Raw genomic sequence first — 24064 nt, 5'->3', positions numbered from 1 at the left:
TTTTGTGTTTGTTTTTTTTGGCTTGCGGGATCTTAGTTCCCCAACCAGGGATTGAACCTGGGCCCACGGCACTGAAAGCCTACGTGCTAACCACCGGACCACCAGGGAATTCCCTTAAGTAAGCTCTTTGCATGTTTCTGATGAGTAGGGGGATATATAACACATGAATATTAATATGTAATTATGTAATACATGTAAATAAAAATAATATAGAATAAATTAATAACTTCCTCTTCTGAACTTCTTTCATTTGGGGACCTGCCGGATATCCCTCACTCTCCCAAATCTATTTGTGGCTCCTTTGTTTATGGATTTTCCTGGGACTTTCTGCAGCACCTGCCGCCCCCAACAACAACATGGCCACTGCCAAACAACTGCTAACATGAACCCCTGGGGCTCCACTCTGCCCAATCCCTACAGGTGGCCTAGGGTGTCACTGCTGAGACCAGCTGGAGGCTCCAACAGAATCCTGAGCACTACCGACGCTAAGGGCCAGGCGATTCTTTGTTATAGGGGTTTGAGCATTGCAGGATGTTTAGCAGCATCCCTGGCCTCTCCCAACTAGACATTACCCACTTGGTGACAACCAAAAATGTCTCCAGATGTTGCCAAATGTCTCCTGGGGGGTAATATGGCCCGCAGTCGCAAACCACTGGGCTATCCATACCCTCCGTCCACCCCCAATATGAGTAAGGAACGCTAGCTCTGGGTCCAGGAGTTCTCAGTCCCCTGAAGATGGCTGCCTTTAAGCACAGATGCAATAAAATAAAATAAATGCATTTCATGTAACAGGGAAGAAGGCAGCAGGTGAAAGACTTTGAACAATTTTCTGACTCTTAATGTTCTGATAGTTTTGTCTCATTGTTAAAAGAATCAAAGTGAACCTATTCAAAAAAAGAAAGAAAGAAAGAAAAGAAAAGAAAAGAAACAAAAAAAAGACAAAGTGAACCTATTCCAGAGAAAGGGGGGTCACTCCTGACTCAGGGCAGATCCACAAAGAAGACAACCTTGCTAATCTGTGCTACTGTTTATCGTAATAACTATGGAAGCTTGGCTGGTGGACCATGAGGACCCTACAACCTGGCTTCGGTCCATCATTTGGGCTCCTCTCCCTTGGTCCCCACGCAGACCACCCACAGTGGCCAAACAGGTATCCTCTTCATCCTGAATGTACCTTGCACTTTCCTTCTCTGCACCTGAGCCTCTGGAATAAACAAAATCTGAAATGTTCTTTCTACTCTGTCGTATCCCACAAACCACAATTGTCAAAATCTTGCCCACTTAAAATCCCTGTCACCTCCAAGAAGCCTTTCTTATCTCCCCAGAGAGATGTAATCTTATTCTCTATTAATACCCTCAACACTCTTTTTGTTAGTTATATAGTACTTAAGAATTCCTTTTGCGTTTTTGAGGTTGGTATCCATGCCATTCCCTCTGCAAAGAGCTGTTCATCTTTGCAGCCCCCAGCGGGGTGCTTCACCTGTAGTAAATAACCAGTTTTTAAAAATACTATTTACAATCCATAATGGACTAGTGCTTTTGTGAAATACGATATAAATGAATTAGTAGGAAAATGACCAAGCTCTTGGATGTCATAGCTCTACTGTATTGCTATAAACATTTCTAAATGCTTGCTCTCACTTTCTGTACTCATTTCATTGTGAACTAGTTAGTAACAAATAATTCAGGGACTGGCACTGGTCCACAGACCCCTTCTTGAGCAGCATTGCCCTGGCACAGCAGCTTTCACAATAAATAAATCTACTAGAATAGCCGCTCTCAAATGTGGAGGGCTTGTAAAAAATGCAGACAGCTGGGTCCCACCCCTAGAATTTGTGGTTTAGTAGGTATGTGGTAGGGCCTGAGAATTTTCACTTCTAACAAGTTCTCAGGTGGTGCTATTGCTGCTAGTTGGGGAGCACGCTTTGAGAATCACTGGACTAAAGAAGAAAAAAAACAAATGTCAAGTACACTGCCCTCTCGTGGTGGTCTGTCCTCATAGCAAGTAGAGCCGCTAAAGTTACGGGCTAACTTCACCAATGCATCCCTCTAAAGCAAATGTTATCAGCAACCATGTCGTTACACACTTGCCAACGGGCTCCAGACATGAGGAAGCTGTGAGAAGCCAGAAGGGTCCATACCTTGGGGCTGTTCTGGGCCCAGTTCCTCCACAGGTGGCTGTGCAGGTGATGCTGAAGAAGAACATTGGGGCAATGTTGGAGATGTGCCCACAGCGGAAGGCCCCAGGGACGTCCTGGATGACATAGATGACTGGGGGGGTGGGGATCTGAGTGGCGATCCAGTCAGTTGTACCTGCTGTGATGGTGATACGGGTGACAGCCCAGGTGTTGAGCTGGGGAGGAAGTGCACAGCTGGGAGTGATACAGGTGGCAAGTCAGTTGGAGAATGTGATGGTGATGAGGCCAGTGGCGATGCAGGTGGTGAAACAGGTGACTCCACAGGCCACTCACATGTGGATTCAAGTGTCTGCACACGTGGGGACAGAGGTGGACCACGGCCACCTTTTCTTTCCCCTTTGGGAGCCCATTGTGTGTGAAGTTGTCTGGATTCTTCTGGACTGGCCCGCTCTGTTTGGAGGCTTGGTTGACAGTGTTCAGGGCACTCATTGCCAAGGGCGAGTTCTATCTGGCAGTACACTTCTACCCAGGGGAAAATCACTCTCTTGGAAGGAGAATTAAGGTAAGCAGCATCTAGGAAAAACAGTAGCATGGGGTCACAGGTGGCATTACTAACCCCTGGCATCAGCAGAGTATTTGCAAAAAATGGTTTCCCAAATTATTCTCATAAACAAGATTAGTGCTTTTCATTGTTTTTGTTCTGTTTTTGCTGCACTGCACAACTTGCAGGATCTCAGTTCCCCGATTAGGGATTGAACCCCAGCAGCGAAAGCCTAGAATTCTAACCACTAGGCCACCAGGGAACTCCTGGATTAGTGCTTTTCAATGGCCTTTCTTTACTTACTTGAATTTATATTGAATATCTGATTGTGTTTTTTTTTGCGGTATGCGGGCCTCTCACTGTTGTGGCCTCTCCCGTTGCGGAGCACAGGCTCCGGACGCGCAGGCTCAGTGACCATGGCTCACGGGCCCAGCCGCTCCGCGGCATGTGGGATCTTCCCGGACCGGGGCACGAACCCGTGTCCTCTGCATCGGCAGGCGGACTCTCAAACACTGCGCCACCAGGGAAGCCTTCTGATTGTGTTTTGATCCACTTATTCAATGGATACTTATTGAGCATCTAATATGTGCCAGGCATTATACCAGGCACTGAGGAGTTGAAGGAGACAAAAATAGGCCTCTTGGAGCTTACAGTCTAGCCTGGGGGCAGGCACTAACCACGCCCATAACCTCAAGCTTTAACCAAGACAAGTGCTAGGAAGTGAAGAATGTGGTACTAGGAGAGACGGGAGCAGGAAGGGCTTCCCAGAGGGAGTGACGTTTGAGCTGAGACGTGACAGGGGAGGGGTCCAGGGGGTGGTCAGGGTGGGATGAGGAGGAGCATTCCAGGCAGAGCGAACAGCACACACAAGGGTCACAGGTTCGGGGGAGCAGCAAGAAGCCAAGGCCCTGGGAGGTCAGTGTAGGTGGAAGAGGGGTGGGCATACTTGTGATGGGACATGGGGCTAAGGAGACCACAGGGGCCAGACCATGCAAGGGCTTACAGGCGGCATCAAAGACCCTTGGTTTGGGCTTCCCTGGTGGCGCAGTGGTTGAGAGTCCACCTGCCGATGCAGGGGACACGGGTTCGTGCCCCGGTCCGGGAAGATCCCGCATGCTGCGGAGCGCCTGGGCCCATGAGCCATGGCCACTGAGCCTGCGCGTCCGGAGCCTGTGCTCCTCAGTGGGAGAGGAAAAAAAAAAAAACTTCTCCTTTTCAGAAGACACTGTTAAGGAGTTGAAAAGAGAAATCACAGACTGGGGGAAAATATTTGCAAATCATATTTCTGATAAAGGGCATTTATCTAGAATACATAAAAGCTCTTAATAAGAAAACAAACAATTCCATTTTTTAAATGGGCAAAAGATGGGAATTCCCTGGCAGTCCAGTGGTTAGCACTCTATGCTTTCATTGCTGAGGAACCAGGTTCTATCCCTGGTTGGGGAACTAAGATCCCACAAGCTCCCATAAGCTGTGTGCGGTGCAGCCAAAAAAAATAAAAATAGAAAATAAAAATAAATGGGCAAAAGAGTCAATTGAAAGGGCTCCCAATGGCCAAAGGTGGAACACTTTGAGTAAGAAAATAAATAAAGTAGGACTGAGTAATAACCCACAGTATAAAATAAGTATCAACGAGTCCATACTAATATAAACAAATGATTGAATAGGTAAACAAATGATTGAATAGGCAGAGAAAGAGACACATCTCTCATGATGAAGAATTCCCAATAATTTCTGTAGATACTCGGCCCTTAAGGAAGTGGAGAATAACTCCCTACTTCTTAGTGACTTCCTTCCAAAGAGCACAGTATGGAAAGGAAGAGTAGATTTACAGTGGAAAAACCCGACAAACACCACCTCACAGCATGTACCCTTGATACAACGTGATGAGAATGGCACTTTGCCTCTGTGGTCTTTCCCCCTCAAACCCACAACCCCAGTCTAATCATGAGAAAAACACCAAGCAAATCCCAACCGAGGGACATTCTACAAACTATCTGGCCAGTAGGTCATTAAAAACAAGGAGAGTCTGAGCAACTGTGACAGACAAGAGGAGCCTAAGGAGACAGCACAACTAAATGTGATGAGGGATCCTGAATGGGATCCTGGGTCAGAAGAAGGACATTAGGTAAAAACTAAGGCAATCTGAATAAAGTATGGACTTTAGTTCATAACGATTTATCAACATTGGTTCACTAATTGTAAACAATATACCATACTATGCACCAAATGATTTGTGTACCATGCTATAACATCTAACAAGTGTGAGACCTAAAACAATAGGGAAACCTAGATGTGGAGTCTATGGAAACTCTCTGTACTATTTTCACAGTTTTTCTGTAAATCTAAAATGATTCTAAAAAATAAAGCCTATTCAAGGTCTAGGGGAAAATGGGCAAAAGAGTTGAACAGACACTTCACCAAAGAATATATTTGAACAACTAATAAGCCAAGGAAAAGATGCTCAGCATCATTAGTCATTAGGGAAATGCAAATTAAAACCACAATAAGATACTACCACATACCTATTAGAATGGCTAATATTAAAAAGACTGACCATACCAAGTGTTGGTGAGAATGTGGGGAAACTGGAATTCTCATTCACTATTGGGAATGTAAAATGGTACAACCACTCTAGAAAACAATTTGGTAACTTCTTAAAAAGTTAGACATACATTCTGGGTATGTTTCTCAGTACGCACATATCCAAAAGTATTGAAAATAGGATCTCGAAGAGATATCTGCACACCCATGTTCATTGCAGTATTATTCTCAATAGTGAAGAGGTGGAAGCAACCCAAATGTCCACTGACGAATGAATAGATAAAGAAAATCTGCTCTATATACACGATGGAATATTATTTAGCCTTAAGGAAGGAAATCCCGTCAGATGTTACAACATGCATGAATCTTGAGGACATTATACATGAAATAAACCAGTCACAAAAAGACAAATACTGTTATGATTCCACTTACATGAGGTACCTAAAGTATTCAAACTCATAGAAATAGAATGGTGGTTGCCAGGGTCTAGGGGGTGGCAGAAAAGGAGAGTTGGTTAATGGGTGTAGAGTTTCATTTTTGCAAGATGGAAAAGTTCAGGAGATTGGTTGCACACCAGTGTATGTTTAACACTACTGAATTGTACACTTAAAATGGCTAAGATGGTAACTTTTATATTATGTGTGTTTTACTACAATTAAATACATTACATTTTATATTAAAATATTATATGTTATACATATATTTGTAGACATATACACATTACATAATAAACATGCATCCACCATATGATCGGGTCATTCCATTCCTGGGTATTTACCCAAGAGAAATGAAAGCATTTGTCCATACAGAAATTCATGCATGAATGTACATAGCAGCTTTATTCATAACAGCCCCAAATTGGATACAACTAAAATGCCCATTAACAGGTGAATGGATAAATGAACTGTGGTATATTCATTCATACAGTGGATTGGAACGCAAAAAGGAATGAACTATTTATACCATGCAATGACATGGGTGAATCTCAGGATAATTATGCTGAGTGAAAGAATGCAGACAAAAAAGAGTTCATACTATAAGAGTTCATCTATCAAAAACTCTAAAAATGCAAATTAATCTATAATGACAGAAAGACATCAGGGTTTGCTTGGGGATGATGGGATGAGGGAAGCTGGGAGGGATCCCAAAGGGGCATGAGGAAACTTCAGGCATGATGGATTGTTCCCTATCTTGATTGTCGTGCTGGTTTCGCAGGTGTGTGTGTCTGTGTCTGTGTGTCTGTGTCTGTGTCAAAACTCACCCAATTGTGAGTGAGAGGAATGGAGGGAGGAAGGTCAGTTTGGCCGGGCATGGCTGGATATGGGATGGATATTTCAGACATGGCATCCTCTGAGCTCCAACCTCACCATGTACATGTGTCTGTGTGGGGAATGTGGATTTTCAAGGATGCCAGCAAGCAGTGTCCTTCCCTTTGGTAGAAGGCTGCTGTTAGGGGAGGCCAAGAGTGGAGAGGGAGGCTCACCTGGTGGCAGGAAAACTAGGTAGATGTGAACCCTTAGGAGGGAGGAGAAAGAGGATGCTAGGATGTGAGCTGAGGGTGACACCTTGCACCCTTGCACACCTTGCAGGTGTGGCTTCCTACCTGAGCTGACCCCCTTTCAGAAAGCAGGCAGGAGGCTGGAGCAGACTTCCGTTTTCCGTTCCCAGATGGTAGGTGGGGATTTCTCAGGCTATGTCAGTATTTCCTGCTTGCATCTGGTGCCGGGAGAAAACTCCAGGCCCACCAAACCCAAGAGGATTTAGGTGCTGGAGCTGAAACTTGCACTGAGAAAGCCACGCACACATTTGCAAATTGGGAGAGGAAGCAAAAACAGCTGGCAGCCAGCACGAGTTTTTTTCTCCCTTATGAGTTGTGTCTGTTCCTACTTGGAGTGATTCCAGGGCCATTGGGGAAAACCTGCCATCCTCCATATACTGCCCCAATTCAGGAGTGGATGCCTGCAATGCTACTATTAGAGTTTCATCCTTGGGTTTAAGACTGCCGTTCATACCTGTGAAAATGTCCACACCAGCTAAGGGTGGAAGCGGGGAGGGTGAGAGGGTAAGGGGCTACTGAGAGATGGGGGAGACTAGAGATGCTTAACAGCCCACTTTGTAAGTCTTCCCAGGGCTTGCCCTGAGAGGAAGAGAAAGGAAAAGTTCTAGGCGAGAGACAGGTATGGAGGCAGCCAGGTAGCCAGGATGCAATCTGAGGTGTAGCGGGATTTCCTGGGGCAGGCAATTGGTGTCTGCTCCGAGATCCAAGAACCAAATCAGGGGCTCCCCAAACCTCAAGCCCTCGATATACACCATCACTGAGGAAAGAATGGAGGGGATCCCCACCTGGGGCAGAAAGGACCACAGGCCCTAGCCAGACCCTCCTATTCCCTAAGCTCTGTAGGTGAGACCTCATCTCCACCACCACCACCCCCCTCAGGTCGTCCTCCTTTTGGACACTGGGGGCTCGGCTTCACAGCTGTCACCTGTGAAAATGTGGAAGATGGGGCAGTTGTCAGAGGACAGTCAGGGTTAGGAAAAGTCTGTCTGCAGAGAGGTCAGAGGGGGCAGTGGACTGGATTGACCGTGGCTAGGAATAAAACTCAGAGGTAGGTTCCACCATCAGCCACCTTGTACGGATGAGAAAACAGGTCCCAGGAGATGAATTACTTGCTCAAGGTCACATAGTTGGTGTGTCAAAAACCAGGATCTAAACCCTTTTTACAGATTTGGAACTAAGACTCAGAGAGGGAGAGTGATTTCCTGGAGCTCACACAGCTTGGGGGATGGGGATCCTGGCCCAGGGCTACTTGCCTCCAGAGCCACATTCTCTCCATCCTGTGCTCCTGCTCCCTACCCCACTAGTCGGGAGAATGGACCCAGGAGAAAGTAAAGAGTTAGGACAGCGGAGCTTAGGAAAGCAGGAAGCAATTATTTGGCTGCACCACGCAGCATGCAGGATCTTAGTTCCTCAACCAGGGATTGAACCTGCACCCCCTGCAGTGGAAGCATGGAGTCTTAATTGCTGGACTGCCAGGGAAGTCCCAGCAGGAAGCAATTTTGAAGAAAAAAAGTGTACATCTCCTACGAGAAAAACCTCATTCCACCCCTTAATCTCACTCTTTAAGTATATTTTTTAAACTACATACACAAAAAGTTCACCACAGCATTGTTTATAATAGTGAACATTTGGAAACCCAAGAATGATCAAAGTATTCTGTACAACTGTGATGGAATATTATACAGGTGCCAAAAAGCCAGTTACAAAGACCATATGGCAACGTGGAAAAAAATTTATTATATAACATTAAGTAAACCCTTTGATCCAGAAATCCCCTTTTTCTGGAAATATGCTCTATGGAATTAATTCTAAATATAGAAAAGCATTTTTTCTTTCCTTTTAACAAAGATGTTTGCATGGCCTTCATGGAGTTAGCGTGTGTAGTGTATGCCTTTGGAATCTTCCTCCCACCCAGATAATACACAGAGGATACACAGGGGTGGAACCATGCTTTCCAAACCAACTTAGGGCAAGGGCTCTTCTCTCTCATTTGTTGATCAATATGTCACTCAAAAGTCTCACACAAACATAAACTAGTCACATCTAGTTCTACATTAACAATACTGTTTCATTGGAAAGAGAATAAAATGCAAGAAAATGTAATGATATGAGAATGGAATGCTCCAGGGAGATATGAGCTATGTATTTCCTAAGCATAGTTTTTAAATTCAGAAATACGTTTGTACAAAAGCCCTAGACACTGTCCCATCAGTTAACCTAAAGCCCCTTTTCCACAGTGGTCCTAATTTCTGGCCACAGTAACATCTGGACAATGAAGGCTGTCAGGTCCCTGTGCCCATTTCCAGCTTTCCTGGGTGAAGAGCACCTCACAAACTGGGGGGAAATGCTCCTCTATCCAGCCCTTCTACTTCCTGTCTTTGCCCCACTTTCCTCCTCTTCCTCGGGGCACCACATAGTACTTACTCAGCCGCCTCAAGTACGAAACAGCATCTTCATACCCTCTGTAGTAATAATTGTGCAGGATCTGCAAGGAGGGGCACCAGGAAAATAACTAAGGCTGTAGCAACAGAGAGACCCATAGTCCCCTCTTCCAAAGCAGTTGCTTTCATTGCTCTTAAGCTTTATATGATGAGCTTTTCAAAATGTGCCCATCCTTCAGTACCTGCTAAGAACAGCTGGTCATCAGCTTTCCCTGGGCCGGAGAGGGTGCGATGTTTATAGTAGAACCAGAGAAGGTGCATTTGGACAGTATAAAGAGCAGCATTTGGAGACTGGACTCAAATCCCAGTGCTGCCACTTACTGGCTGGGTGGCTGGGTGAATGTAACCTCTCACAGCCTCAGTTTCTTCACTTGTAAAATGGAAATAAAACAGTATCTATCACAGAGGATGCTGGAGGATTACACCAGATATTGCCCACAATGCCTTTTCTGTAAAAGGCCAAACAGTAAATATTTGGGGCTTTGTAGGCCACATATAGTCTCTGTCACTTCTTCTTCTTCTTGTTTTTTTTTTTTTTTTTAAACAATGCTTTAAAAATAGAAAGTCCATTCTTAGCTCACAGGCTGTATAAAAACAAGTCATATGCTGGATTTGGCCCCTGGGCCATAGCTTGTTGAACCCACATTGTATGTCAAAATGGGAGAGTTCAGCCAACATTGCTATCAGTGGTTCTGAGATCATCTCATTTTACAGGGGAGAAAACTGAGGTTGGGAGCACTTAGGGCCCTTGTTCAAGGTCACATACCCAGCTGGCAGCAAGGCCGGGATACAGCTTTAGGAGGAAGTTTAAGGGATCATTTGAGATGGACTGAATGGGCCTCATTGGCTCCCCCATCCCACTCCAGACCCCATCACCCTTTCCGGCTCTCCTTGCCCACCCCCCAGGTCCCTCCTGTCTCTTACCACCAGGTCTGGGGGGAACAGGGCATGGGTCATCCTGGTGATGTTCTCCAGAGAGAACTGGAAAGAGCAGTTGAACATGAGGAAGTCACAGAAGATGGCGGGGCAGTCCCGCGGGCAGATGTCCTGCTGACCACTGAAGGTGGAGATGGTGATGGAGTCCGTCCAGAAGGAGCAGGGCTGCATGCCCGAGAAGGCCCCGTCGATGTACCGCTGCAGGGCGGAGGGGGGAGGCAGAGTGAGAAATGCTCATCTGGGGTCATAGGTCCTCTCCCCCACTCAGGGAGAGCAAAGAAATGGGTCCCTTGGGAGAAGCTTTGACGCCAAGGTCCGGGGGCATCCATACCCTGGATGAAGCAGGAACGAATGCTTCCCTGTCACGTTACCCCTCGTGGAGTCCCTCAACAGCTGAGGGCAGGGCCGGGGAAAGGAGCTCATCCACAGGGCCTTTTGAGAAGGTGCACATGTGGTGGGTCTGAGCAGGTTGTGAAATAGCCCTCCTCCAGACTGCCTTGGGTCCAAGCTGCCTCCCTCTGTTGAGGTCAGACACCCTCAACACCCTCCAGAGCACCCCTGACCACCCTGTGTCCACCCTCAAGTCCCTTCCCCTCTTGGGGCTTCTGTTTCCTCAGCTGTGAACAAAGGATCACAGATACTGAGGCTCTAACCCTCTGGGTGCCTGCGAATTAAATGAATGACATGCAATACAGGGGTCCATCTACTAGCTGATTCGTAATCTCTGGATCTCATTTCCTCTCTACATAAAATGAGGAGAGGGCACGGGTTAAATCTTCCTACTCAGAGTGCTGTCCGTGGACCAGCAGCACTGGCGTCAGCTGAAGTTGATTAGAGGTACAGGGTCTCAGACCTACCGGATTTTCCTACTGGGGAAATCTGGCAAACCTGTGGAAACTTGACTTGTTGGGTTCAGTAATGTGTTGGTGAGTCCAGAGAGAAGCCCAACTTAGGGGGAAAAGTTCTTCTTAAAGCCCCAGCAATCTATCTACGCTGGGAATTCTGAGTAGGAAACCACAAGGACCTTTTCAATTCTTGGTCTTCCCACTGAATTCTGAGACCATTCCTCCCAAATGTGGGTCACAGGGGCCCTGAGGCACCCCTGGATCCCAGCTCACCCGCCCTCCCACACTGAGGTACTTACCACACCGCGGTAAGTTGGAGGAATGAGGCCGCAGTACACAGGGACAAAGCAGCTGCAGTACAGGGCCTGTGGGGGAGAAGACAGGGTTGAGATGCCCAAGGCCTGGGGGCTGGGTGGGGAGGGATCACCTGCGGGCATCTGGGACACCGTCAGCCTGGCCCTTCTTAAACCCAAGGTGGAGTCACTGCCCTGGGAAGTGGAGCCCCAGGTTCAGCTCCCGGCTGGATCCTTGGTAACCTACTTGGTCAGGCTGGGCCAGATGTCTCAGTTTTAAAGGGAGAGAGTGGCCTCAATGATCTGCAGGGCTCCTTCTAGCACCAAATTTCCATGAATCCAATGGGATTCAAAAACCATTAATGTGTGTCTGGCCTGGGCCTGGAATCAAAGGAGGGTGAGATGCCCACCCTTGGGAATGCTCAGAGGGGGACCAAGCAATTAGGTGACAGTACATGGGGTGACAGGTGCTGTGATGGAGGTAAGCATGGGCATCGTGGTCCCAAAGAAGAAGCACCCAACCCAGGGGTTGCAAGGCAGGCAGGTGATGAAGAAAAGTTCCCTGGCAGGAGTGACTGGAGTCTCACCAAGCAGGTGAAGTGGGGTGGGAAGGAGGGAAGGGCATCCGGCACGAGGCAGGAGGCACGGCAGGTACAGACACAGAGGCCTGCTTTGTGTGATTTGCTCTGGTTGGCATGGGTAAGAGTGGGAGGTGGTGGGAGAGGGCTGGGGAGAGAAAAGTCTTGAAGAACTGGGTGCTAATAAACCCAGGGGACATGAGGTAGCTGGAGGAGGTATCCATGTCCCTGCCCATTCATCCCCAACCCCCAGGGTCAAGGCCATGCCAGTGTGGGGATGTGAGGATGGGTGGCGAGGGTCTTGTATTCAGAGGAGGGGAGGGGATTGGAAATATGGGTGGAGGGTCATGCAGCTCAACTCTTGCCCTGAAAGAAAATTGGACATAACCACAGCACTCTCCAGCAATAATAAGTCATAACTAAAATGTATATTAGTTAGCTTAGAACAATGCACTGTCAGAATCCCCTTTCCTAAGTGTTAACCCATTTAGTGATAACACAGTCCTTTTTATCAAGGACCAGTGGAAGAGAGGGGGCGGAGGGAAGCTGTTCCCACAAACTGGGAGAAATTTAGTGGGGAAACACTGAAGTCCAGGCCCTAGAGGAGCCATGGGACCTATGTTGGTAATACAAACGGGCCTCTGAGGAGCTGCAGGATTAGAGCAGAGGGCAAGACAGAGGCAAAAGGAGGCAGACTCTGAGTGCTAAAATGTAGGATGGTGAGCATGTCTGATTAGTTTTTGGCTTCTCTGTGTCCATCTTGTCTAACAGTGTGCCTGACACAGAGGGATAGATGCCAGGAGGGTGAAGGGAGGGAAAAACTAGGGGGGCAGAAAGCAGAAGGAAGGAAGTGAGGCAGACAAGTGGACCATCCCAGGGGCCCGTCAAGAGAAGCGGGGCCAGCCTCTCCTTTCCTGTCCCAACTCCCTGGGCTCTGCCCCCACTCCCTGGCCCCTCCCTATCCCTAGCCCCGCCCCCATCCTTATTCCCAGGTCACGCCCCCTTGCCTCGATGAGCTCTTCTTTGGATGTATATTCTGAAACCACAACACTCTCTCCATCCGTGAAGCGGGTGAGGCTCACGTGGAGCTTCCCCGTGGCGACCTTGTAGGAGTCCTCAGGCAGGACCCGGTACAGAAACTGCCTCATCATCTGCACCATCTTACAGGACGGGGACAAGGGCCCCAAGAAGGATTTCTTCACCTCGGCCACACCCACATTGAGGACTCGGAGGTACTCATCTGTGGAGGAAGCAGAGAGGAGTGGGAGCTTAGCGGCCCCCGTGGCAAAAAGAGGTCAAGGGCGATTTCGCCATCTCATCCTGCATCCAACAAATGGGGAAACCTATAATTCTGACACAGGGAAGGTCTCAGGCATCAACCTGTCATTCTGCACACAAGGAAAGCAAGGCACGGAGGAATGAAGTCACTGGCTCCAGAGAGTCCACAGCTAGTCAGGCGTCCTGACTCCTTCCTACTGAGGGCAGAGGACCACTTTTCTACCCCAGATAGCTTTCCCTATCACCATGCCTGAAGTCCACCACCAGACTGCATTCTTTCGAGTCTTAGAGGCTTTTGGCCCCATATGAGATTCCCATTAAATACGGCTGAAAGCCTTCACCAAGTGACACCCTGGGATGCTTGCTTAGTGCTGGCAAAGTCTGTGGGGCTGCTGACTTTGAGGCAGGGGAATTACAGGGAGGGGTGAACTTGGTCTTGAAGCCATTGCATCATCTTCCTTTTATGGCCCCTGGTACAGGCCTGAGAGGGAGAAGGCCCTAAATTACAGACCCAAGGCTGTGCTGCAGGGGTTCCCAGGAGGGCGAGATGAACCTTCTGTCTCCTTCTGAGAGGAGCACAGCCTGGGCACATGAGGGCCTACACGTGCCAGATGGGGCTTGGAGGGCAGATGCGTTGTCCAGGGGCTGGCAGAGGAAGGTGTAACCCACCTGCCCCCCACATTCCCCAGAATTCTACCAGGGAAGTTAGAGTTGTAAGCTTAATAAGAAGTGCTATCACAGCAATACTGAGGTAGGTATTTCTACCCTCATCTTACTGATCAGGAAACTAAGGTTCTGAGAGCTAGTATAAGTTGCCCAAGGTCAACCATCTAGTAAGTGTACAAAGTGGGATTTTAACCTAGAGTGTGTGACCCCGGAACCCATACTCCTTCTGTTACAGTACGCTAAAAGCTTTCAGAGCTGGGACTGTACCTGCCTCTGGCCAATTGCTGCTAATTTCTACCTTGTGCAAACCCACTGGGAAAATCAGGAGCAGAAATAGCTCTGAAAAGAACTGCTAATTTTTTAAACAAATATTTAATTGTAAAACATCATATACAGAAGAACTTTCTTACAATTAGTGTCATGCAGTGAGAGCTACCTGGGAAGTTGTGCAGTCATGAACCCTTTGCCACTGGAGGTAACCAAGCAGAGGTAGGACAAGTACCTCGGTCAAAGAACTTATCAAAGGGATTCCTGCATGGGTGGTAAGGGCTAAGATTCCTTCCAACCCTGAGATTCTGGGATTCTCGTGGGCACCTGACAATAAATCTGAGAAGCCATCACAGTGCACGTTACTTTCCTGTTTACAAATAGAGCATCTGAAGCACAGAACTGTTTAAGTGATTTGCCCAAGGTCACACACAGCAATCTGGGGACAAACCAAAGCTAGGGAGGCTCTACTCCTCTTGCATTTTACCATTTACAGATTATTCCTCCTTAATCCGGGGAGCGGGTAGGATAAGGAACTTTAGTATCATTTTATAGATGTAGAAGCTGAGGCAGAGAAAAGCTAAGTGTCCTACCCGAGGTCAGACAGCCAGGCAGTATTTGTTCTGACTCCAGACTCCACCTTCTTTCCCTGAGGGTTGGACTGATCCCAGAGGCTGAGCAGCCTGGGTTGCCATGGTGACGGCTTTTTCTCTCCAACATTCAGAATCACAACTGCCTCTGTGTAGTAGAGGCAGTAGACCTGATCAACACAGCATCTTAGCCATCACTCCCCTACAGGGGAGGGTGCTCCTGGCTAGCAGGGAAGGCCCTACAGTTTTAGCAAGGCTAGCTTTACCAAGTACCAACTTGTACAAACTGTTTTGCCTCAAGGGAGGGAGGCAGCCAACCCCCCCCCCACCCCCATAGGTTATGAAGCAACTGAGCGTTTTGATACCAAGGTGTTGGGTCATTGAGCTCTTGCCCGCAAGACCAGTCAGGATGGGGAGTGGAAACAGGGTGGGGACTCGCTGTTTTGGAAATTCTTAATGAGCAGCTTGAAGTGGCCTCACAAGGGTTGGTGGCCTTTCCCACAATGCCTCAGAGCCAGGAGCACCTGATTCAGCTTGCCCGTACACTCCTGGACTCCCAGCAGGAGGCGCTTGCTGGGACCACTGGAAGGAAATTTGTTCTCATTGTACAAGAAATACATGTTCATTGTGGAAAAAAAAATTTTTTTTAATGCAGATAAGCTAAAAGAAAAAAATTTTAATGTCTTAGAATCCCTCCACCTAGAGATTAACATTTGGTATATGTCTTCCTAGATTATATATTTTATATTTATTCTTACTTATAAGAATACTTACATGGAGTCATACTGTATACACTATTTTGTAACTTGCTTTTTACACCTAATAAATCATGTCTTTCCACATCAATAAGTAACCACTTATAACCCAATTTACGGGCAGTATGGACAGCTATTGTAAGGTTATACCATTATTTATTGAGCAGGTCCCCAACAGGGTTGGCTATTTAGTTTCCTTGCTTTTCTAAACAACGCTGCAATGAATAGTCTCTTGCTAAATTCTTTGCCTGTGTCCTTAATTACTTTCTGTAGGATAAATTCCTGGAGGTGGGAATGTTAGGTCAAAGGCATGCATATTTAGTCTTATAAAACTTACTTAAATCATTGCTTTTGTATATTATCCACTTACAGTCAACTCTCAGCTATATAGGGATGGTAGCGGGTGACAGGAACAAAGCAGTGGCCAAGATAACACAGACATCTCCTATATACTTACATCTGAAAAATGGTGCTATCTGGAAATTAGCAAGGTAGACAGGGAGGAAGGGGGTGGGAGATTGCCTGATTTCTCCCACTCAGGTGCCCAGTTTAGTATTCTTCCCTGCTGCTCACCGGGGCTGTGTACCAAAGGATGGCTTTACCTCTGTCTCTCCTTGCTTCTCCTCAGGTGTCTCTCTGTGCATCTCTGTCTTCAGAGTCTCTATCTCTTTCTCTCTCTCTCTCTCTCTTCCCCTCTCTCTCTGTCTCTTTCTCAGAGCAAAACAACTAATCTTCTGGTTAAACAAGTCTCTGTTGATAGAAAGTCAGGTGTTAAGCATAGCAATTGCTGGGGGTCTACCAGGAGGGATAAATTTAGCTTCTTTCTTTATGCAACTCTGTTCTTTCCAGCACCTTCTCCCGTTTAAAGGCCTCCTTCCAAGCTGCAGGCTGCTGGGCTCTGAGACACAGTGTCCCACAGTGGCCAGAGCAAGTTGGGATTTAAAAGCAACACTGTGGGAACTCAAGGCGGGCTGCTCCCACCCCCAGCCCACACTTACCACATCCACTTCTGCTCCCTCCCACCTCCTTTCACACCTTTCTATTATCTAATTGTGGGTCTGTCTCCCAAAACCAGGAGATTCTCTGAGGGCAGGTGTTTGTGGTCCTCCTCTCTCCATGACCTATCACTGCACTTTGCCCATGGAAGACCCTTCAGAAACTTTGCTCTAAGCTGGGAACTCCTCAAGGGGAGGGATGGGCCCCATTCACTTACACCCACTAAGCCTCCCACAACACTTGGTGGGTGCTTGGTGTTTGTTCAGTATGTGAACAAAGGAAAATACAAACCCAACAAAGCAAGCGATGGAGATGCTTACAGGGAAGAGTTACTTGACTTAATTACCCAATAAAAACTTGAAGACAAGATCATCACAGATAGATGGATAGATAACAGAGTTAACTATATTGATAAATGCGTGCCAAGAACTTCAGCAGGAAATTAAATAAGATCCTGGGACCGGGAGGTTTTGAAGGGCGTGTGGAAGCCACTCCAGTGTCAGCCACTCAGAGACTCTTTTCTGTGACCAGACCCATTTCTTGGAAAAAGCTCAGGCTTTGGAGCCAGGGAGATTTGGTTCAAATCCCAGCTTTGCCACATACTATCTGGGTCACCACTGGCAAGTCAAATAACTTCTTCCAGCCTCAATTTTGCCACCTATAAAATGGGAAAAATAATAATACTTACCTTACTGGGTTGTTATGAGGAAGATAGTTTTTTAAGAGCCGGCACATAGTCAGTGCTCAATACTGGTTATGCCAGTAATTCTCCATGTGACCATGGACAGGGTTTCTTGATGTTTCTGGCTTTCAGCTTTCTCATTTGAACAGGGGACAATGATCCCCGCCCCATATCTTTATCAAGGTGCACTCAGGGCTTCCCTGGTGGCGCAGTGGTTGAGAATCTGCCTGCCAATGCAGGGGACATGGGTTCGAGCCCTGGTCCCGGAAGATCCCACACGCCACGGAGTAAATAAGCCCATGTGCCACAACTACTGAGCCTGCGCTCTAGAGCCCGTGAGCCACAACTACTGAGCCCATGTGCCACAACTACTGAAGCCCGCGCACCTAGAGCCTGTGCTCCGCAACAAGAGAAGCCACCGCAATGAGAAGCCTGCGCACCGCAACGAAGAGAAGCCCCCACTCACTGCAACTAGAGAGAAGCCCATGCACAGCAACGAAGACCCAACGCAGCCAAAAATAAAAATAAATAAATTTATTTTTTTTTAAAAAAAGGTGCACTCAGGCTCACTTGTGGGTTCAAGAGAAAAAAGTAAAAGCACTGTGGGGATGAGAGGATGTACCCCGGTTTTAGGGAGTGGTAAGGGTATGGGTGAGGGGTAACGTAGTTTAGGCATGGTTGGCAGCAGCACTCCTTACCCTGTCAACTTGGGGGACCCTACAGATTTAGTAGGGGAAAAGGGGGGCTTAGTAAAATCACTGATGAGGAAGGAAAGAAATAGATATGTGTTTATCTCACTTATATGCTTAAGTGTATAATGTTTTCCCCTTCATGAGGGCAAGGATGGTCTCCATCTCATTCATCCCTTTGTCCCTAGCACTTGATATAGTGCATGGAACATGGCAGGCACTTAATAAACATAGATGCATGCATGAATAATGAATAAATGAATGAAACCAGAAATCAAGGGAGGACAGTGCAGCCCAGAGAGAGAAGAAGCTATTCAAGGTGACCCAGAGTGTAAAAACAGGGCTTCTCTTTCCCTCCCTCACGTAGCCTCTTGCTAAGTGTTAAATCCTAGAAAGATGGGCACTTGGCAGCTGACAATTTAAACTGCTGGGGATCTCGTTCACAGGGTGCCCGAATTAAATTGGCTGTGCAGGATGAATCTGCAGTGGAGGATGGGACTAGAGGCCCCAGTCTGCCTCGGACTGGTAGCCTAGCAACAACTTCCAGTTCAGCCAATCACCGTGAGGCCCCTCTCACTGCGGCCCTGCTCCCCCACCTGCGGGAGCGGTGGGCACCGGGGAATCAGGGGGCTCGGCAGCCTCTGTGGAGGCGTTGGCGAGCAGAGTCGCGTTTCCAGGAAAGCCATGCAAGTCTCCGAGTCCCTGTGAGGAGACCCTGGGAGTCAACTGCTTTTACCTGATCCCTACTTGTAGGCTGAATTATAGGCTGTATTTCCCTGTGGGTATATCTTGACTGCCCGACTCCACTATGATCATTATTATTAGTATTATCTTAACAACAGTCGTTTACCCAAGCAGGTTTTCACATTTGTAATCTCAGTTTATCCTCACAGAGACAGCGAGCCCCTGAGCAGGAGGGGGGTGGGGAAGTGATTTATTCACCATTTTATTTCTAAATCCTACACTGAAAGGGCACTGATTAGAAAAAAAATTGGCTTGAAGCTGCAATGTTACCACTGCACCACTGGAAGGTCCATAGAGACCCTCCGGGGCAGCGATTTTTCAGCCAAGGAGCCTCCGTTGTAAAGCAATTATACTCCAATAAAGATGTTAAAAAAAAAAAGAAATCTCAAGTGAAAACCTAATGTGTATTACAAAACAACTAAAAACACGGCTGTTCTGGGTTGAAGGCAAGTGGGGTCTCAGGCCCAATTGCCCCAGTCAACCCTAAGAAAGTAGGCCCTGAAAGCGCAGCCCTGAAACTCCTAAGGATCTAGGAGCCTAGGTCAAAAATACTAAACCAGACTAATTCTCTCATTTTACAGGTAAGAAACCCAGCTCAGAATAAAGGTTGAGCTCAATAAATATGGCTGAATGGGTGGCTGCCTAGATGGCTAAATGGAGAAATGAATAAAGGCCGGATATACCCTAGGTCATGCTCTCTATGGTAGCAGAAACTGGAACTAGAATATATGACAAAACTCACATTTTCCTTCTCTGTTCTGAATGCATTATTGGCTTTAGCCAAAAGCAAAACAACTCTGACTTAGTAAGCACTTAAAAAACCAAAAAAAAAAAAAATACTTCTTATGGATAATAACAATATTCCAGAGAGACCTTTTTCTAACCATAAGAGTTTACCAAAAAATTGGTGTAAAAAGTTCAAATCAGGTTGCCATGGAAACAGCAGTGCCTGCCACTGGTTCCTCACCTGGATTCCTGTCAAGGTGTCCTCGGAGCTTTTTCTCAGGGCCTGGGGCCTCACTCAGCCCCCATGTGCCTCTCCCCCAGAATCTAGACACAATCTCCACAACTTTCCACTGAAGGATCTACTGATTACCTTGAGATGAAACAGGCAGAGAGAATGTACCTAGAAAGTTCTCTGGAACCTCACAAAGTTCTCAGGACCATTGCCCCTGCTCTTCTCTCTCTGTTTTTTCTGGTGGACCCAGAAGTCCATTCGGGATTCTGTTCCAAGGTATAAACCAATACTGTGCCCCTCCAGGCTGTAGCCTGTCCTACCCTACAGACTCTCCCTGAACTACTGAGGGGACACTGGGATAATGCAAATGTTGCGAACTAGTCACCCTACAGTCTTAGTGTATATGTGTGTGTGTGTTTGTGTGTATGTGGTCAGGGGACCTTCAGGTGAGCCTCTGCTATAAAGAGAAAAGACCATCTCAGAGCATCTCCTCATTTGAGATTTGCCCAAATTAATGCACCACTACAGAGGAATGCCCATGCCTCCCTCTTTCAGAACCACTGATAGTTGAAGTTCATTTCTGCTGACTGGCAGTATTCACTGCCCCAGCTGTCCAAGACTTCAGTTGGTGGGGTCTGTTACCTACCTACCTACCTACATAGACCTCCACCTATGTTACATGAGTCTTGAAGTTCTCACGGAACCACAGGTTTTGGTCCCACCAGCTGTTTACTGCTCTTACTGGCTACCACTCTTTGGTACCTCCTTGGTGCCAGGTGCTGTGCCAGGTTCTGAGGCCTCATAGTTTCATGTAATCTTCATGACACCCCTTTGAGGTAGGTACTGTGGCTATCTCCTCTTTACAGATGAGGAAACAGAAGCTCAGCCAGTAGCTTGGCTACAGTCACACACTGGAAAACAGCAGAGCTAGGCTTCCAACCCCTGAGGGCCCCAAAGCCAGTGTTCTTTCCACCACAGCTCACTGCCTCCACCAGGGACACGCCCTTCAACTCCAGAGCCTCCAGTTCCCACAGTGAGGTAGGGGGAGCAGGGTGGCTCTGCAAAGGCTCTTGGGATCTGCCTTTCCAGGATTTAGTTTAGGCATATCTCCTAAGGGCTCAGATGTCCCTGGGAGACAGGAAGACTCTCTTTAGAGCAACAGAACTCAAATCACATCTTCAAACATATGTTCCTCTGTCCGCACACCCAGAGACCCTTCCCAAGCCAGGCCAATCACTTCTCTCATCAGTAAACACAAAGCACACAATCCTGCTTTTCTTCCTGCTACACAACTTCTATTTACTTATTTATTTTTTACTATCTATGCAGACTTCACCATAAAGCCCAGCTTAAGATCTGGGCTTTCTCCTTAAAGCCTTCCCTGATCACCCTTGCTGTTAGCTCTCTCTTTCCCCGTACCATCTGCACCATTTATCTCAGGCTGCCTTCAGTGGTTTGTCCTGTCTCTCTGGCTAGCGCATTCCTTGAGGACAGGACCTGTATCAAGAACACCCTTCTCCTGGGACTTTCCTGGCAGTCCAGTGGTTAAGACTCCGTGTTTCCACTGCAGGGGGAATGGGTTCGATCCCTGGTCGGGGAACTAAGATGCCTCGAGGGGTGGCCAAACCTAGCTCTGTGTTGAACACTTAGTAGGTATTCAAGAATAAATTAAAGAACTAGTTAATGTTCCATATTTCTTTTTTGCTCCTGTTATATCCCCAGCACTTAATTCAGTACCTGGCACACTGTAGGGACTTAATAAATGTTTGCTGAATAAATTAATAATGAATGGTAAAGAATGAATGAACTGAAGGAGGAGATCAAAGAGTATCTTCTCTATTGGACTGCTGGGACTCTTCCCAGCTGGTGGTCAGGAAGGTGGAATTCTTCAGTGACTCAGCCGGACTTGGGGCTTGACCGAGCAGTTTGCTCTGTCAAGCCTGGTCCTAACTCTTGCCCCCCATTAATGGACACGAGACCCTGAGCCGGGGCTGAAGAGGAGCTTTTTCTTTACGTGTTGATCTCAGGAGGACAGAGGTGAGTTACCCTCAGGATTGGTGAGTCAACTCCTAATTCAAATGAGAGTCAAACCAGCCTGGAGATTTGTTTATCATTTGTCTGCTTCTTTTCCCTGTAGAATTAGAAATGGAATTAGAATTTGATCCCAAAGAGAAGCAAAGAAAACATCGCTATTTTAATACTCTCTAAGTAAGCTGGACTAAAAATGGATCCACCAAATGTAGTGTGGGATGCTGGATTGGATCCTGGGACAGAAAAAGGACATCAGTAGAAAAATTGGTGAAACCTATAGTTAATACTAAGGTACCAATATTAATGTCTGAAGGTTGGCAAATGTACTGTGGTTATATACGATGGTAACATTAGGGGAAACTGGGTGAAGGATGTATGGAGCTATCTGTATTATCTCAGCAACTTTTCTGTAAATCTATCATTATTCCAGAATAACAAGTTAATTATTATTAAAGTAAGAAAAAAAGAAAGAAAGAAAGAAAAAACAGGGACTTCCCTGGCGGTCCAGTGGTTAGGACTCCGCGCTTCCACTGCATGGGGCACAGGTTTGATCCCTGGTCGGGGAACTAGGATCCCATATGCCATGTGGCCAAAAAAGAAAAGTGAAAAAAAACCATAGATCGACCAAGGCTGTTAGACACTCGGCAGGGGCTCAGTTAACACATGCTGCTTTAAGAGGAATGAATCAACATAGGTCACCTGCATGACTTGCTTTCCAAATAGTTAGATGTTTCTAATGTGTAACCAACACATTCAGAGTATCACCCGATTTTCCATTCAGTTGTCTTCTACTTGAGTCCAAAGAATAATTTGGGTAAAATAAATTTTTACCCATTTGGTTTGAGAGGTTAAACATGTAAAACACAAGTTACTTTCAGTGAACTGAAAGATACTGATTCCATCACAGTAGTAGGAGGTACAGCCACCACCACCCAGCAATGTCATTTCTGTACATTTTACGAAAAGTTTTTTTTTTTTTTGCATACATCATGTCATTTGATCTCACTTTCTTAACCAATGTGCAAATGATTGCTTGGCCCATGGAGTCTGGTAGGAAAGCTGGGGTGTTGCTTGCAAAGCAATTCTGAAATCATGATTAGAGAGGATATAGAAATGTAGAAATTAAGAAAGATTCCAGTCTTGGCTCATCGTGTTAGCTAATCTCTCTGAACACCTGTTTCCCACTTTGTAAAAGAGGTATAAATATAGTATCTAATTGATAGGTTGCAGGCACTCTGCCAGGCACATCCATGACTTCTTTTGTCCCTCACTGTAACGTCCAAGGGATATGTCCCCACTCCCAAGTTACAGATGGGAAAACTGAGGGGGAGGCAGGTCACTGGTGGGCGGAGGACCCACAGTGATTAGTGGCAGAGCTGGAACACCAGCCCAGTCCCCCTCGTTCCTGGGATATGAGTTCTCCATCAACCCTGGGGTGTCTTGTCCCTCAACTGAATGACAAAGACAGGCACATGGGTGACTGAGGAAAGAAGTCACCAAAGTCAAGGTTCTCACAGAGGCAGTGTTGTCCTCCCAGCATCCGCCCCTGAGGCCCCAGTGGGTCCACTACCCAGAACACACCTGAGCCACCTGCCAATGACAATAACTTCAGCCACACTTGGCTCCGGGGCCTCAGGAGGGGTGGCAGGAGCTGCCCAAGGCAGCACTGGACCAGGTATGGGAGGCAGACCAAAACACCTGTAGCATTCCCTGCCTCCACGGGAGGAGTCGTGCCGGGTCCGGCTGTGCCCACATTTGTGGGGTGGGCGCCCCCACTTGTCGTCTGGCCCGCTCAGGTGCTTTGCAAGGTCCTTCTGGAACTCACTTCCTGCCCGGAAAGACAGCTTGTCTTCCTTCTGAAAATGCAAGCACATCTGTGTGCAGGGCTGTTGCACCCGCTGAGCTCACAGCCTGGAACACTCTCCTCTCAGAGTGCGTGGCCCTCCCACCCTTCCTTCCGCCTCAGAGTGGGCCTCGCCACCCAGCCCACCTGAAACTTTGCCCTTTGATCATTCATCACACCCTTCGCCTGCTTTATTTTCTTCTTTGAGCGTGCATACTGATATTTTTCTGCATGTTTAGTTATTTATGGCTTGATTTCAAGAAGAGAGTGTCAGCTTCTTGAGGGCAGACTGTTTTGTTCACTGCTAGATCCCTAGGACCTAGAATGAGTGACTGGACAAATGGTCTATTTTATCATTGTAAATTCAGCCGGAATCCGGTCCTCAACTTCTCTGTCTTCACACTAAGTAGATTAGACCCAAACAGTGGCTTTCAAACTTAAAAAGAAAAAAAATAAAATCATTGGAGATCAGGAGAGGCACAGAAAAAGAAAATCATTGGAACACTTCCTTTAAGAGAAATTTTATAAAGAGTGGACAATAGCAGGGTTGTACTCGTTGAAGCTGGGGTAAGGGTCCAGGACTTCAATGTGTGTCCTTTCCCTGCTCCCCTGTTCCAGCCTTCCTAACCCCACCTTGGCCCCCATGGAACCCTGGGGTTCCTCAGAACACAGTTTGGAAACCACTGGCCTA

At 47.0% G+C, this 24064-nt stretch overlaps 1 protein-coding gene across 1 annotated transcript in view; it reads right to left on the bottom strand.

Annotated features, from left to right (window-relative positions):
- BRPF3 (bromodomain and PHD finger containing 3) overlaps positions 1–24064 on the bottom strand; it is a 98581-nt gene that overhangs the window by 5149 nt on the left and 69368 nt on the right. The window contains exons 13-17 of the mRNA XM_024765942.1: positions 12882–13114; positions 11303–11368; positions 10147–10356; positions 9206–9266; positions 2142–2711 (exon numbers count right to left, since the gene is read on the bottom strand). Of these exons, the coding sequence (XP_024621710.1) occupies positions 2142–2711; positions 9206–9266; positions 10147–10356; positions 11303–11368; positions 12882–13114 (1140 nt within the window). The remainder of the gene's footprint in view (positions 1–2141; positions 2712–9205; positions 9267–10146; positions 10357–11302; positions 11369–12881; positions 13115–24064) is intronic.

This window comes from Neophocaena asiaeorientalis, unplaced genomic scaffold (assembly GCF_003031525.2).
Source record: "Neophocaena asiaeorientalis asiaeorientalis breed wild unplaced genomic scaffold, Neophocaena_asiaeorientalis_V1.1 scaffold46, whole genome shotgun sequence".
In the NCBI taxonomy this organism is placed as follows: Eukaryota; Metazoa; Chordata; class Mammalia; order Artiodactyla; family Phocoenidae; genus Neophocaena; species Neophocaena asiaeorientalis.
Note: the sequence above shows the minus strand (reverse complement) of the source record. Positions and strands in the feature narration are given on the sequence as shown.